Raw genomic sequence first — 15806 nt, forward strand, 5'->3', positions numbered from 1 at the left:
CTGGCACCTAGACACCACACACAGACACAGACACATACACACACAGCAGGAAGTCCTTCACTCAGGACAAGTTATAAATGGGATTTAGTAAGAATATGGGACTGACTGTACTCAAAAGGCATAATCCAACAATTGAAAAAGCCTGTCAGCTGTTCAGATGTCACTGTGCCTTTCTGTCCCCTGTGCTGAAAGATGACCTTGATCCATCTGTTTTCCTGCCTTTGAAACTTTTGGGTCCTGCCATCCTGCAGTAAGTATTCTACAGTTCCAGAATGCTCTTCCCCTGGATCCCATAAAGTGTCCCACATCTCCAGGCCAGGACTTGTGGATTGAGCTGCCTCAGTCCAAAAGGGGCAGAGAGCTGCTCCGTTTGACTCCCCTGAATGAGTATCACACCTGGGCCACGGGGCAGGGGGTCCACTGGAAGAGTCCTGGGAAGAGCCTGGACAGGGCACAGTTCCCACCTGCCTTTGGGCTCCTGTGCTCCTCTGGCTGTGTTGAGGTGGGCTCTGACAGGCTGCTGGCTCTTGTGGTGGCCTGGGAGCAGCCAGGGCGGGGTGTTCCTGGGCTCTTCCACCTGTCGCTGGATCTCCGTGCTCCACTGTGGCTGTGAGCAAGGGAGCATTCACTACGTAACCTGAAGAGTTTATGCGCTTCTGTGACCATGAGAACATCCACAGCTGAAAGTTTTCTATTAAATTCATTTCATGAGGGATATACATGCTTACAGCAGCTTGTGAGTGGATGGAGTTTAATGTGTAATGACTGCCCACTACAGTGACAACCTACCTCAGTCTAAATGCTGCCAAGTACAAGGACATCTTCTGGACATAACTATTCTGCTTGTAAAAGGCACAGTGTATTTTTAAAATACTTTAAAGAGCTTTATAAATATCAAAATAATCATACCATCTGAGAGACAGACAAGTATTATTGTTCTATTTTCTAAGTGGAGAAGCTGAGAAAAATATTATATTAATCTCTCCCCTGAGATGACATAACTCTAGAACAGACATGAGAGTAGAGAAAAATCTGTATTTTTTGACCAAATTTTTTACTGCTGTGGGAAGCAGGGAACCTGATGTCAGATCTCTGGTTTAGGTACCAGCACACAAAAGCCAGTACCTTTGATCAACTTGATGCTGAAACGTTAGAGTAGTCTAACCCAACAAAAAGCAGGTGTTAGCAAATTTTAGTTCAGTAACTGAACATGACCACTGTTAATTATTCATAGCATTTGATAAGTCCAGGAGGAAAGTCTGATAACCTGCTAAATAAGTATCTATCTTGAAACGTGTTATTTTTCTTTCACGTTTTGCAGGTCATTGCAAGTGTGTTGAGGAACTTGTCCTGGCGAGCAGATGTAAACAGTAAAAAGACTCTAAGAGAAGTTGGAAGTGTGAAAGCATTGATGGAATGTGCATTAGAAGTTAAGAAGGTATCGTCTATAAGTGATGAAATTGAATTTTTGAGAGATTGCATTTATTTTACACAAAGCACTAATATTGTTTGACCATTTTGATAGCAGCAATTAGTCAAACAGTTGATGCCGTTCAGGTAACTTGCTTTGAAGAAGAGTTTGATTTAACATAGCAGCAGACCACAATGGGGCAATGACACCTCAAAGCTAGTATTGGTCTAATTTTATTTATGAGGGTTGACCACTTTTGGTTTTCAGTTTCATGAGCTGTGCTGTTGAAATAGTCTTTCTTATAATTTTGTAATTTAATAAAGCTCTTTTCAGTTAGTTAGTAGATACCACTTTGTTGTGTAGATGGAAGTATATTCCATCCCAGAGTCTCCTGCCAACTGGTCTTCAAGCCCTTTCTATCATTGTGGCAGCAAACAAGTATTGTGGCACATGTTTCTGAAACCTCTGGAGCAGGCAGTACCAAATCCATAGCTGAAGGAAGGAGCAAAGTGAACAAAATACATGTGCACTGCTCCCTGCACCCAGCTTACTACCCCAGAGCACAGAATTGGAATGTACACAGCTCTGAAGCTAACTTAATGTGTTTCTGAGAGCTTCAGGTCAATAGCTGAAAACTTCTCCTGTTGCTGTTTTCCTAGGAATCCACCCTGAAAAGCGTTCTGAGTGCCTTATGGAATTTGTCAGCACACTGCACTGGGAACAAAGCTGACATATGTGCTGTTGATGGTGCTCTTGCATTTCTGGTCGGCACACTGACATACCGGAGCCAAACAAACACTTTAGCCATCATAGAAAGTGGAGGAGGAATACTAAGAAATGTTTCTAGCCTAATTGCTACTAATGAGGACCACAGGTAGGTACACTTCTGACAATTTTTAGCAGTTCCATATGTATATTTAATAGACAGTTTCTTTGACCAAGCCTTAATATAAATGCATGTATTTCGTAATTAAAAACAGTTAATTTGTAGTACATTTGATAAGCTGGGTATTTCACTTACATAACAGGAATATGCAAACAGATTAACAGCTGCTGCTTGTTAATGATGAACTGTACTAAAAGCTAACTATTCATATTTGTAATAGGATTTGGTTAGCATTCAGATGAAAGCTAGTGGAAATATGAGTTATTTACACTGGAGAATTCTTGATTATCCTTTCTAAGGGCAGAACTTTTTTCTAGAGTAATAGATTTCTGTTTTGCTTTGTCTCTTACCCTTTTGAAATGCCACTTACAGATGTTTGTTTTCAATTACTCAACACCAGGCAAATCTTGCGAGAGAACAGCTGCTTACAAACCTTATTACAACACTTGAAGTCACACAGTTTGACAATAGTTAGTAACGCATGTGGGACCCTGTGGAACCTCTCTGCTCGAAATGCGAAGGATCAGGAAGCACTGTGGGACATGGGAGCTGTGAGCATGCTGAAAAACCTGATTCACTCAAAACACAAAATGATAGCCATGGGTAGCGCCGCCGCTCTACGGAACCTCATGGCAAACAGGCCGGCAAAGTACAAGGATGCCAACATTATGTCTCCAGGATCAAGCCTTCCATCTCTCCATGTCAGAAAGCAAAAGGCACTGGAAGCAGAATTAGATGCTCAGCATTTATCAGAGACTTTTGACAACATTGATAACTTAAGCCCAAAAGCATCTCACCGCAATAAGCAGAGACATAAGCAAAATATATACAGTGAGTATGTCCTGGACGGCACCCGCCATGACGATGGGGTGTGCAGGTCGGAGAGCTTTAATGCTGGCAATATGACTGTGCTCTCACCATATGTAAATACTACGGTATTGCCTGGCTCCTCCTCTTCCAGTAGAGGAAACACAGAAAATTCTCGATCTGAGAAAGACAGGAGTGTTGAAAGGGATAGAACAGTAGGTTTAAATACCTATCATCAAGCTGCAGAGAATACTGGGAACTCCTCTAAGAGAATAGGAATGCAGATTTCTACTGCTGCAGCTCAGATTGCCAAAGTTATGGAAGAAGTCACAAGCATGCACATTCCACAAGAAGACAGAAGTTCTGGTTCCACTTCTGAACTACACTGTTTGACAGAAGACAGAAATGCCCAGAGGAGATCTGCCTCTGCCCATACTCACTCAAATGCATACTTTCCTAAATCTGAGAACTCAAACAGGACATGTCCTGTGCCTTATACAAAAATGGAATACAAAAGAGCTTCAAATGATAGTTTAAATAGTGTCAGCAGCAGTGATGGCTATGGTAAAAGAGGCCAAATGAAACCTTCCATTGAGTCTTACTCTGAGGATGATGAAAGTAAATTCTGTAGTTACGGCCAATATCCAGCTGACTTGGCACACAAGATTCATAGTGCAAATCACATGGATGACAATGATGGAGAACTAGATACTCCTATTAATTATAGTCTTAAATACTCAGATGAGCAGTTAAATTCTGGAAGGCAAAGTCCCTCCCAGAATGAAAGATGGGCAAGGCCTAAGCATATAATAGATGATGAAATGAAACAAAATGAGCAAAGACAGCCAAGGAACCAAAATGCAACCTACCCTGTGTACACTGAAAGTGGAGATGAAAAACACATGAAATATCAGACACCTTTTGGACAGCAGGAGTGTGTTTCTTCCTTTAGGTCAAGAGGATCCAGTGGCTCAGATCAGAACAGAGTAGGCCCAGCTCTCGGAATGAATCAGAAAGTAAACCAGTCCTTGTGCCAGGTTGATGATTATGATGATGATAAGCCAACCAACTATAGTGAACGTTATTCTGAGGAGGAACAACATGAAGAGGAAGACAGACCAACTAATTACAGCATAAAGTACAATGAAGAGGAACATCATGTTGATCAGCCTATTGATTATAGTTTAAAATATTCGACAGAAGTTCCAGCACCTTCTCAGAAGCCATCTTTCACTTTTCCAAAGACTTCTTCAGTGCAGCTCAATAAAACTGACCATATTCCCCCAAGCAGTGGGAGCACATCAGCCCCCTCAGCTGGATCAAAGAGGCAGAACCAGCTTCACCCGAGCTCTGCACAAAGTAGAAGTGGCCATTCACAGAAGAATGCCTCCTGTAAGACTCCCTCTATTAATCAGGAAACTATACAAACTTACTGCGTGGAAGATACCCCAATATGTTTTTCAAGGTGCAGCTCTTTGTCATCCTTGTCATCAGCTGAAGATGAAATAGGACGTGATCAATCCACACGTGGCACAGATGCCAATAATACACTGCAGATTGCAGAACTGAAAGAAAACAGTGGGACTCTGCCTACGGAAGGTACAGCAAGTGAAATTGCATCAACAGCACAACACATCAGAACAAAATCCACTAGACTTCAGACTTCTAGCTTGTCTCCTTCTGACTCCTCTAGACATAAAGCTGTTGAATTTTCTTCAGGTGCCAAATCTCCCTCAAAGAGTGGTGCCCAAACTCCTAAAAGCCCACCAGAACATTATGTACAGGAAACCCCCCTCATGTTTAGCAGATGTACTTCTGTAAGTTCCCTGGATAGTTTTGAAAGCCGTTCAATTGCTAGTTCCGTTCAAAGTGAGCCTTGCAGTGGAATAGTAAGTGGTATTATAAGTCCCAGTGACCTTCCAGACAGCCCTGGACAAACAATGCCTCCAAGCAGAAGTAAAACACCCCCACCTGCTCAAGGAGTTCAAGTAAAAAGAGAGGTACCTAAAGGAAAAGCACCTACTACTGAGAAGAGAGAGCCTGGTCCTAGACAGGCAGCTGTAAATGCAGCTGTTCAAAGAGTTCAAGTACTGCCAGATGCTGATACGCTACTACATTTTGCCACAGAAAGCACACCAGATGGGTTTTCTTGCTCTTCTAGCCTGAGTGCTCTGAGCCTTGATGAGCCATTTATACAGAAAGATGCAGAGTTAAGAATTATGCCTCCAGTTCATGAAAACGAGCATGGAAACGAAACAGAACCTGAACAGTCAGATGATACAAAGGATAACCAGGAGAAGAAAGCAGAGAAGCCAGCTGAAGCAGAAAAAGACATTCTGGATGATTCTGATGATGATATTGAAATACTGGAAGCATGTATTATTTCTGCAATGCCAACAAAGTCTTCACGTAAAGCCAAAAAGCCTTCTCAAGCATCTGCTCCAAAAATACCTCCTCCTGTAGCCAGAAAGCCCAGCCAGTTGCCAGTTTACAAACTTTTGCCTTCACAAAGCAGACTGCAATCACAAAAGCATGTGACTTTTACTCCAGGAGATGATATGCCACGGGTATATTGTGTTGAGGGTACACCAATAAATTTTTCAACAGCTACATCTCTGAGTGACCTGACCATAGAATCCCCACCAAGTGAGTTGGCCAATGCAGACAGTGTGGGTGTGGGAGCAGAGTCGGGTGAGTTTGAAAAGCGGGACACCATTCCTACAGAGGGCAGAAGTACTGACGATTCTCAGAGAGCAAAAAGCTCAGCTGTGACTTCCCTGGGCCTGGATGACGACAAAACAGAAGAGGGTGATATTTTGGCTGAGTGCATTAACTCAGCTATGCCAAAAGGAAAAAGTCACAAACCTTTCAGAGTGAAGAAGATAATGGATCAAATTCAACAAGCATCTTCATCTCCAAGTAACAAAAACCAACCAGAAGGTGAGAAAAAGAAGCCAACATCACCAGTAAAGCCTGTTTCCCAAAACAATGAGTACAGAGCACGTGTGCGAAAAAGCACAGAGCCTAAAAGCAATGCTAGTAATGAAAGAGGCTATCCAGAGAACAGAGATGCAAAGAAACAGAACGTTAAAAATAATCCAAGAGATTTTCATGACAAATTGCCAAATAATGAAGAGCGTGTAAGAGGAGGCTTTGCATTTGATTCCCCTCATCATTACACACCTATTGAGGGAACTCCTTACTGTTTTTCACGGAATGATTCCCTGAGTTCTTTAGATTTTGATGATGATGATGTTGACCTTTCAAGGGAGAAGGCAGAATTAAGAAAAGGAAAAGAAGGCAAGGAAACGGAAAGTAAAGACAGCTCTAATGCCGAACAGTCTCCAAATCAGCAGCCAAGTAGCAGGACACAAGTTTGTCAAAAACACCCAGCGGGCAGAAGCCAGACAAAAACTTTCTCTCAGTCAACTAAAGATATTCCAGACAGAGGAGCAGCTACAGATGAGAAAATGCAGAATTTTGCTATTGAAAACACGCCTGTTTGTTTTTCTCGCAATTCGTCTCTTAGCTCCCTCAGTGATATTGATCAAGAAAACAATAACAACAAAGAAGGGGAACCTGCAAAACGTCCAGAGGCTCCTGAGCCACAGGTGGAATCCAACAGACCACAGACTTCTGGTTATGCACCTAAATCATTTCATGTTGAAGATACTCCTGTGTGCTTCTCTAGAAACAGCTCTCTGAGTTCTCTTAGCATTGACTCAGAAGATGACCTTCTGCAGGAATGCATTAGTTCTGCTATGCCTAAAAAGAAAAAGCCCTCAAGAATGAAGAGTGATGGTGAAAAAAATAATTCCAGAAACACAGGTGGTATACTAGCAGAAGATTTAACACTGGATTTGAGAGAGATACAGAGACCAGATTCAGAACATGGTTTTTCACCTGATTCAGAGAACTTTGATTGGAAAGCTATACAAGAAGGTGCAAATTCTATAGTTAGTAGCTTGCATCAAGCTGCAGCTGCTGCATCACTGTCTAGACAAGCTTCATCAGACTCTGACTCTATCCTTTCATTAAAATCTGGTATTTCTCTAGGGTCACCATTTCATCTAACCCCAGACCAAGAAGAAAAACCTTTCACTAGTAATAAAGGTCCAAGAATTATTAAGCCAGGAGAGAAGAGTACACTGGAGTCTAAAAAAGCAGAATCAGAAAGTAGGGGAATCAAAGGAGGGAAGAAAGTATATAAAAGTATGATCACAGGAAAAGCTCGCTCCAATTCAGAAGTCTCAAGTTTGAAGCAACCACAACAGACAAGTGTGCCTTCAATTTCACGTGGCAGAACAATGATCCATATTCCAGGAGTTCGAAATAGTTCTTCAAGTACTAGTCCTGTTGCCAAAAAAGGACCCCCACTCAAAAACATGAACTCCAAGAGTCCCAGTGAAGGCCAAAGTTTGACTAATTCTCCAAGAGGAGCCAAATCATCAGTGAAACCTGAGCCAGCTCCTGTGACTAGGCAGCCATCAGGGTTGAACCAGAGTGGATCAAGTAAAGGGCCTTCTCGATCAGGATCTAGAGACTCCACTCCTTCTAGACCTCAGCAGCAGCCATTAAGTAGGCCTCTGCAATCTCCTGGACGAAACTCAATTTCCCCAGGAAGAAATGGTATCAGTCCTCCCAACAAACTGTCACAGTTGCCAAGAACATCATCTCCTAGTACAGCTTCAACTAAATCCTCAAGTTCAGGTAGAATGTCATACACACCACCAGGCAGGCAGATGAGCCAGCAAAACCTTACAAAGCAAACTGCCTTACCTAAGAGTACCAGTAGCATTCCACGAAGTGAGTCTGCTTCAAAGGGGTTAAACCAAACTCTCAGCGCTGGTGGATCAAACAAAAAGACTGACCTATCCAGAATGTCATCCACAAAGTCTAGTGGAAGTGAATCTGACAGATCTGAGAGACCTGCTCTTGTTCGTCAGTCAACTTTTATTAAAGAAGCTCCAAGCCCAACTCTGAGACGGAAATTAGAAGAGTCAGCTTCATTTGAATCTCTGTCACCTTCCAGGCCCGACTCTCCCACAAGGTCCCAACTACAGACCCCAGTTTTAAGTCCATCTCTTCCTGATATGTCTTTATCCACTCATTCACCTGCCCAGAGTTGTGGTTGGCGAAAATTAGCCCCTAATCAGAGCCCTACTATAGAATATGATGGAAGACCAGCAAAGCGTCATGACATAGCTCGTTCCCATTCTGAGAGTCCCTCTAGGTTGCTGATCAATAGATCAGGAACATGGAAGCGTGAGCACAGTAAGCATTCCTCATCACTTCCTCGTGTAAGCACTTGGCGAAGAACTGGAAGTTCCTCCTCAATCCTGTCAGCTTCTTCAGAATCCAGTGAAAAGGCAAAAAGTGAAGATGAAAAGCAGCATGGAGGTTCTCTTTCTGGACACAAGCAAAGTAAAGAAAGCCAAGCACCAGCAAAAGGTACTTGGAGAAAAATAAAAGAAAATGAAATTCCTCAGATAATGAATGATCCTCAGCATTCTTCTTCGGCTGCCACAAATGGCTCTGATTCCAAAACCCTCATCTATCAGATGGCTCCAGCTGTCTCTAAGACAGAGGATGTGTGGGTGAGGATAGAGGACTGCCCAATTAACAACCCTCGATCTGGAAGGTCCCCAACTGGAAATACTCCCCCTGTTATTGACAGTGTTTCAGAGAAAGGCGGTATGAATGGTAAAGATCCTAAAGAGATTCAAGAAAAGCAAACCCCAGGGAATGGAGGTGTTTCTGTTCGTACCGTTGGCTTAGAAAACCGTCTGAACTCTTTCTTTCAGATAGACAGTCCAGACAAGAAAGGCACCGAAACAAAGCCTCTGCAGAATAATCCTGTTCCTGCACCAGAAATTAACGAAAGTACTGTAAGTGAGCGTACTCCATTCAGTTCTAGTAGCTCAAGCAAGCACAGCTCCCCCATCGGTGCTGTGGCAGCAAGGGTCACTCCTTTCAACTACAACCCGAGCCGCAGGAAGAGCAGCGTGGACAATAGTTCTGCTCGGCCATCACAGATTCCAACACCAGTGAATAACAGCACCAAGAAACGTGACACTAAGTCTGAAAACACTGACTCCAGTGGAACACAAAGCCCTAAACGCCACTCTGGCTCTTACCTGGTAACTTCTGTTTAAGTGCAACAAAAAAATAAATAAAACTGATGTATTATATACAGCAGCTACTTAGAAACTTTGTTTCAAATGAAACAAAAAAAAAATGGGGATTGATTTTTTTGTTGTTGTTGTTTTTATTTGTTGTAAATAGCTTTGATTCTTGTTAGATGGTCCTTGTTCTGGAAGCCATATTTGATAGTATACTTTGTCTCCACTGGTGATATTTTGCAGGAATACCTAACTGACAGTTTGGAATAAAATTGCTAACGCAAGTGTATTTGTACAGTATGTTTAACATGTATTCCCATGTTTAACATGCATCCCATCCCATTATCCTTTGAATATTGCATGTCATTGAAATCATGGAATAGCACAGATTGAAATGATGCAGTCATATTGCTTTATCAATAATTTCTAGATTACAGACCAACTAAACTACATCAGGGAAGAATTGGTATTATTTATGCAAAAAAATATACTCATGTTTAGTATTTGTGAGTTCATCTAACCCAATAATTAATCATGTGGCTGTGAAATTCACAGTAATATGGTTTCCGCTGAACAAGCTTTCCTAGCCTGCTTTTCTGCATGAATGGAACTGATGGTTCATTTTATGAAGTAATGATTAACATTTCTGTGGTCACATAATGTGCATAGATAGTTATGGTGTAGCAATTTACACTTTCTTTGTGCTCTGAAAAAGAAAAAAAAAACAAACAAAAAACAACTGTGTAACTGTAAAACCTTGAACAAAATTATTTTACCTGAATTAGATTTTATCTTAAAGTAGGTAGAATTTTTTTGCTATGCTGTAACTTGTTGTATATTCTGGTATTTGAGGTGAGATGGCTGCTCTTTTATTAATGAGACGTGGGTGATGTCTCAACAGAGACTAAAATGAACATTTCAGAATAAATTATTACTATATGTAAGTTGTGTGTGTTACTTCTGCATTACATAAAAATACAGGATTTTACTTTGTGATGTCACCGTATAATGTGGTTGTATGCACTTAACACTTAAAGCCTGATCTGGGGTAATCCTGCACCTTCAAATATCAGTTCTTCCTTATCACTGGCAAGTGGCTGTTGTAGGATGCTTTTAACATTTGCAGGATCAGGCCCTAGATCTTCTGTAATATATTTGTAATTGAGACAGTTTCACACATCTCAGGTGCATAACAAGGCTAAAGGCAGGGTATTTCCAGTAGCCACGCAGTATAATTGTTCTCATGACTGCAAGCCTGAAACAATGTTGTATCTATACAAATAATATTTGTAAAACAAAGCATTTTTTGATTGGGGATATAATGTAGAATGTGAAATAGTGACTATAAGATGAAATTTTGCTTCTGTTTGCGCTCTCTGTGCTTTTTTTTAATTTATTTTTTAAAAATTATGAAGGGAAAAGTATCGTAAGAATCCCATGGCAGCAAGAAATTTGTTACTATAGTAGAAAAATAATTTTATGCAAAACATGACATTTGCTGCCTCAAACCTTTTTGATGCAAATATAGATTGTGCTAGAACAATGCTGAAAAAAGCAGATTTGTGCTTTAAAAATATAAATATAGTCTGGATTTAGATGAGGATTACTTCAAAGTAGAAACATGAGAGAACAGAACATGAACCATTCTGTGCATGTTTGAACAAACCATGAAATGAAATGGTAGATCAGTTTTGTTGTATCTCAACTGGACTGTTCTAAAGTAGCTTTCTAAATAACTGATGTGTCAGAATGCCCTGATTTCGGGAAGCCCTGAAATAGAGCAATTTACCTTTATGGTAGCTTTAACACAGTTGCAGAGTGTATCACTTCTGTGGCTTTTGTACTTCTGATCCTGAAATGATTCAGTTGAATTCATTACAGATCATGTACTGATGTACAAACACAATCAAGACACTATCAGAGGACAGAAGTCAATTTGTATAAAAGCCACTACCAAAAATACCTGTTTGGCAGAAGTGGTATCTTATTTGCTCTTTTGTTCTTTGCTTCCTGTCAGATTTGCTTAGAGACATGCCATGTTCCTGTATCACCTGGTGAACCTATTAAGAAGCAGCACTCCTCATGTTAGCATTTGAAATATCTTACATATAGTATCTTCATTAAACTTCTAATATGAATTAATATTAGTGTCCTTTTAAAGATGAAATAGAAACAGATTATGTCGTGTTCAAAGTCAGGACTTCCTGCTGGATTAGAATACAGAACTCCATCCTTGAGTTTTAAATGAAAGACCACTTTTGTTGTGAATGCTGTGATTATTTTTATTTCTTTTTTAAATTATTATTTTGTGCTGGGTTTTTAACAACTGATACAAAAATATACTACATAATCCACAGTAGTTGTTTAACACCGGCATTACATATTTGTCCTGTCAATTTAAGAATTAAACTCAGTCTCAGAAAAGAAATTCTGATTTCAGTTCTGTAACTGAAAAATGACTGGAATCAGTTTTTTAATCAGAAGATAAGATAAACTATAATTGTATGCGTATCAAACACCAGAATGTCTTTGAAAATTGCAGTGGCTTCTCGATATAGACTTGGGGATACTTCATGATCATTATAATTGGAAAGTTTCTCTTAGTATCCTCTTAAGTAAACCTATATTTGTAGCAAAGACAGGCTAGAGAAACTTTCCAACTATAAGGGTAGTGATACACTAAAATATGCTTCCCATGGGAGTTGTTAAATTTCCATTATAGAAGTTTTAAGAAGAGGTTTATGAAACATCTCATAGGGATGGACTGTAGTATATTTCATATTGCCTGTGTGCAGAGATGGGTGATCTTTTCAAATCTCTTCCAGATCTACATTTCTCTGATTCTTTATCTAAAATACTTAGTATCCACTAAGAGCCTTTCAGAATATTTAAAGACATCCATGATGTTTGATTTATGATGGGGATATAAAGTTATATTCTATAAGCTTAACTAAAAAACAGATCCCAGAAAAATAAAATCAGAAACATGAAAACTGGTTGCAATAAGTATATTTGGTCTTGGATTTTGTTAATGATGTCTAGATACATGATAGTCAGATTTGATTTATGCTGCTAAAGATAACTCTCATTCCTTGGTTTCATTAGTATGAAGGTGCCACAGCAGGTAAGAGGACATTATTTATGTCAAGGCACAACAAAGAATAGCAAGGAGCTAAGGAAACCAAGACTCAATTTACTGTTCTTCTGGGATGCACTGCCTTTCTTTCTACCAATATTGGTAGAATTTTTTTTGTGCTCAGACCTTTATTTGTCATTGAACTAGCTTATCGTACTTAGTGCATACCAAACTTATACTTAAAAATCCGTTTATACTGAAAAATAACTCATAAAGCTCATTTCAGACTGTCTAGCTTTGTCCTCTTGATGTAAAAAGCAGAGATCTGACCTCCCCACAATTTGTAATTAGTTTACTTTTTAAAATGTGCTTCCATTTTAGTTTCTTGCAGTGTGCTGCAATTAAGGTTACTGCTCAATTTCTGTGAAAGCTCTTCTGACTAAATATTGCAATCTTTAAAGGGGAACTAATCTATTTCTATTTTTCATGTGCAGTTCTCTATCAAGAGTATTTTCCCCTGAAAGATTAAAGGTAACGCTCATAATTCTGTCAGATATGACAGCTTAAAAATTGAAAGCCTTGCCACAGTTTCCTGATGAGACTGGAATATTGTCTCAAGCAGGATTTGGCTGCAGAATACAAGTATAGTATATGCTATAAATGTCAGTAAGCTGCAGTATTCTTCATCATAGACTAGAGCCTTTGATGGCTTTGGGAAGTTAGCTGCTCTGTCTTTTTTGGTAAAGGAGGAGGGAGAGAAAAGGAACAATTTCAGAGACAGTCATGTTGTCCTAGGGATGTACTTTTCTTTCTTCCTCAGTAATTTACATAAGCTGCACCAGAGAGAGAACAGCTTGTGCACAAATTAATGAGGTTTTATTTTGAAGTATACCAGTAGACCACAGAACTGCAGAACCTTTGTTTGTTAATCTGAAAACAGAATTATTTGGTGTCTACTTTGGAGTACTTCATAGCTGTCCATCTCTTTGCTCTCCATAATAGAAGTTGGTATTACCAAGAAGATAACAGTGTATTAGCTTCCTCTTTCTTCTTAAGGATAAAGATCCATACAATTTCTAGAATTGAAGAAATGGCATGTGCTGTTGAAAGAAGTTTTCTTCTCCATTCCATGCTCCTGGCTGTGAATCCTGGCTCTTATATGACCTTTCAATGGACTTGCTCACCTCTTACCTGCTCCCCTGATGGCGGTAGTAGGATTAGTGCTGCATTACTGTGCTGGATTTGCCCAGTGCATAGTTGGACAAGTGCCACCTGAGCCAGCAAAAAAAGAAAAATAAAACAGCTAGTGCTGGTTGAAAGAGGTTGGGATGGTTTCCTTTATGGGTGGTCACTGGATTGAGCCATTACAGGCAATTTTAAGCCAATATGCCAAGTTTCAGATGTTCACCCTTTTTGACATAGCAAAAGCAAATTAAAATAGGATTTTTTTTTCGTAACTGAATTTTTGCCTAATGGCCTCTAGTGCTTTGCATTTAAGTACCTTGTGTTTGGGTAAGTCCTTTATCCTGGAAATTCTGACAACTAACTTCAGAAGTATTACATCGATGTACAGATGTGGAAAACATTTCTTCATCAAAAATACTCCCCCCCCCCCCCCCCGAAAAAAAGAAAAAAAGTCTACCATATATAAACTTCTGGGAGACAGTTTTTAGACTTGCAATATTAAATTCAATGCAGTAAATCCTTCCAGTAAAAATATTTGCTGCATCTATTTGTTTTCTAGAAGAGGCTTGAAGAGGGGGATAGCATCTCCCTTTCTTAATGAGGTCAGTATTGTAGGGATAATCTGGAAAATGTTTAGGTGGACTCTTCTTACAAGCTCTTCTATTGTTACTAGATGCCTCCCAAACGTCTTTTCTCATCTAGCGTTCATGAAATAGTATGAACAGCCATAAGAGCGTCACTAATAATCATGTGTAGACTTCCACCTAAACATAACTTCATACATCTACTGTAATGCCTTGCAAAGTTGGATCCACCTGTGCGACAGCTTTGTTCTTGATGAGATGTGTGATTTGGATGAAGCTGTGAATCAGAAGTGAAGTGTCAGTTAATGTAAAGCATGACTTTCTCCACATGTTTAAAACTCCGAGGACCTTGATACCAAATTACCCAAGTGTATTCACTCTCTGGTTCCACAGCCATCTCCTTTGCACTTTTACATTTAACCAGAAGAGATGCCCACATTTAATTTCATTTCAGATCACATGTAGAAATAAGATTCCTGCATCATAGTTTCCTATATGCAGAATTGTATCTGTAAATGTGTTTATAGAAAATGTTATGTAGCTAAGGTTGAGTTTTTAGTCAGAATGGTAAGTTAACTGCTTACGTGTTGTGTTTGGTTACATATTGGAAGTGCAAGGGAATTTGGTGTGGTGCAGAAGAGCTTTAAGAGTTCACAACATAATTAATGCAGGTGTCAATTAACTTGGGATGCCAAGATAAATTTTCTGCTGTCAAGTTTCAGTTTACCAGATGTGCTGTTTACTTACTCTAAGATGGGGTAACACCTCCCTAACATAGATTGCAATTTACCTTTCTTATGAAATTTCCACATAGTTACAGGCTTATGCATTAGTGAATTGCTGCCACTTCAAGATTTAAAGAAATTATTTGAATTTTGCCGTTTGTGAAAACATCCTTTGCTTGAGTGGCTGTAGACTTGGAATTAGGATATCAGGAAGATGTAGAGGGAGCTGGTTCACTCAGTAAAATGCACTTCTGTCCAGAGCTGAAGCCATACATACAAGAAGTATATCTAATGCCATCCTTTTTGGTGGGATCTAACATGAATAAAGCTTGTGCTGGTTCTCTGCAAGTAAACTGTCATCCTGTGAGATCAGATGAATTTTCCCACCTGTAAATGTTGTTTCTCTTGAACAAACTTGGCCCACAATTATCTTTCCTTCAGTTTTGTTGTTTGCTTCTGCCTGAGATGCATTACTGTTTATATCCTAACTCTGTAATTAATTCTTTCTTCAATTATTCTAATGTATTTTGTTTCACAGTATACTTATTCTGAATTTAGTCTTGCTATGCATAATTTATTTATTACTTGCAGTGTTATATAAAATTTCTTCCTGATTGCACCCTGTCAGAGTGGAATTGTTTTCTTGGCTACTACTGAAAGTTAGATGTTTGTCCACTGTATTAGAAACATAATTTCATTTAAAAAGGAATTTGTTGTTAAGATACTTCAGTAATTCAGTATATCAGAACGAACACTCTTAAAAAAACCATGCATTTTAATTTTAGTGATACTCACATTTTAGATAAATAAGTGTAAAAAAGAAGCTTGACGACCTGGTTCACCAGTGGAGTTCTCTGTTCTCTTCTGTGTTTCACCTTAGAAGGAACTGCTGAAAACAATATCTAGTTCTGACACAATGTAATCCCATAGTCTGTTACTTATTAAAGTTTCACAAGGCTTATTTCATTAACAGTCATAGGCATAGCAGAGACTATTAATTACAAAATCTT

General features: G+C 39.5%; 1 protein-coding gene across 6 annotated transcripts in view; it reads left to right on the top strand.

Annotated features, from left to right (window-relative positions):
* Nucleotides 1–15415, top strand: part of APC (APC regulator of WNT signaling pathway) — a 95735-nt gene extending 80320 nt beyond the window's left edge. For all 6 annotated transcript variants that reach the window (XM_069002640.1, XM_069002644.1, XM_069002645.1 and 3 more), the window contains 3 exons: nucleotides 1322–1438; nucleotides 2071–2285; nucleotides 2698–15415. In XM_069002640.1, the coding sequence (XP_068858741.1) occupies nucleotides 1322–1438; nucleotides 2071–2285; nucleotides 2698–9259 (6894 nt within the window). In that variant the 3' untranslated portion in view covers nucleotides 9260–15415. The remainder of the gene's footprint in view (nucleotides 1–1321; nucleotides 1439–2070; nucleotides 2286–2697) is intronic.
* The last annotated feature ends 391 nt before the right edge of the window (nucleotides 15416–15806 follow it).

Source organism: Aphelocoma coerulescens (genome assembly GCF_041296385.1).
Source record: "Aphelocoma coerulescens isolate FSJ_1873_10779 chromosome Z unlocalized genomic scaffold, UR_Acoe_1.0 ChrZ_unloc_scaf_1, whole genome shotgun sequence".
Lineage (NCBI taxonomy): Eukaryota > Metazoa > Chordata > Aves > Passeriformes > Corvidae > Aphelocoma > Aphelocoma coerulescens.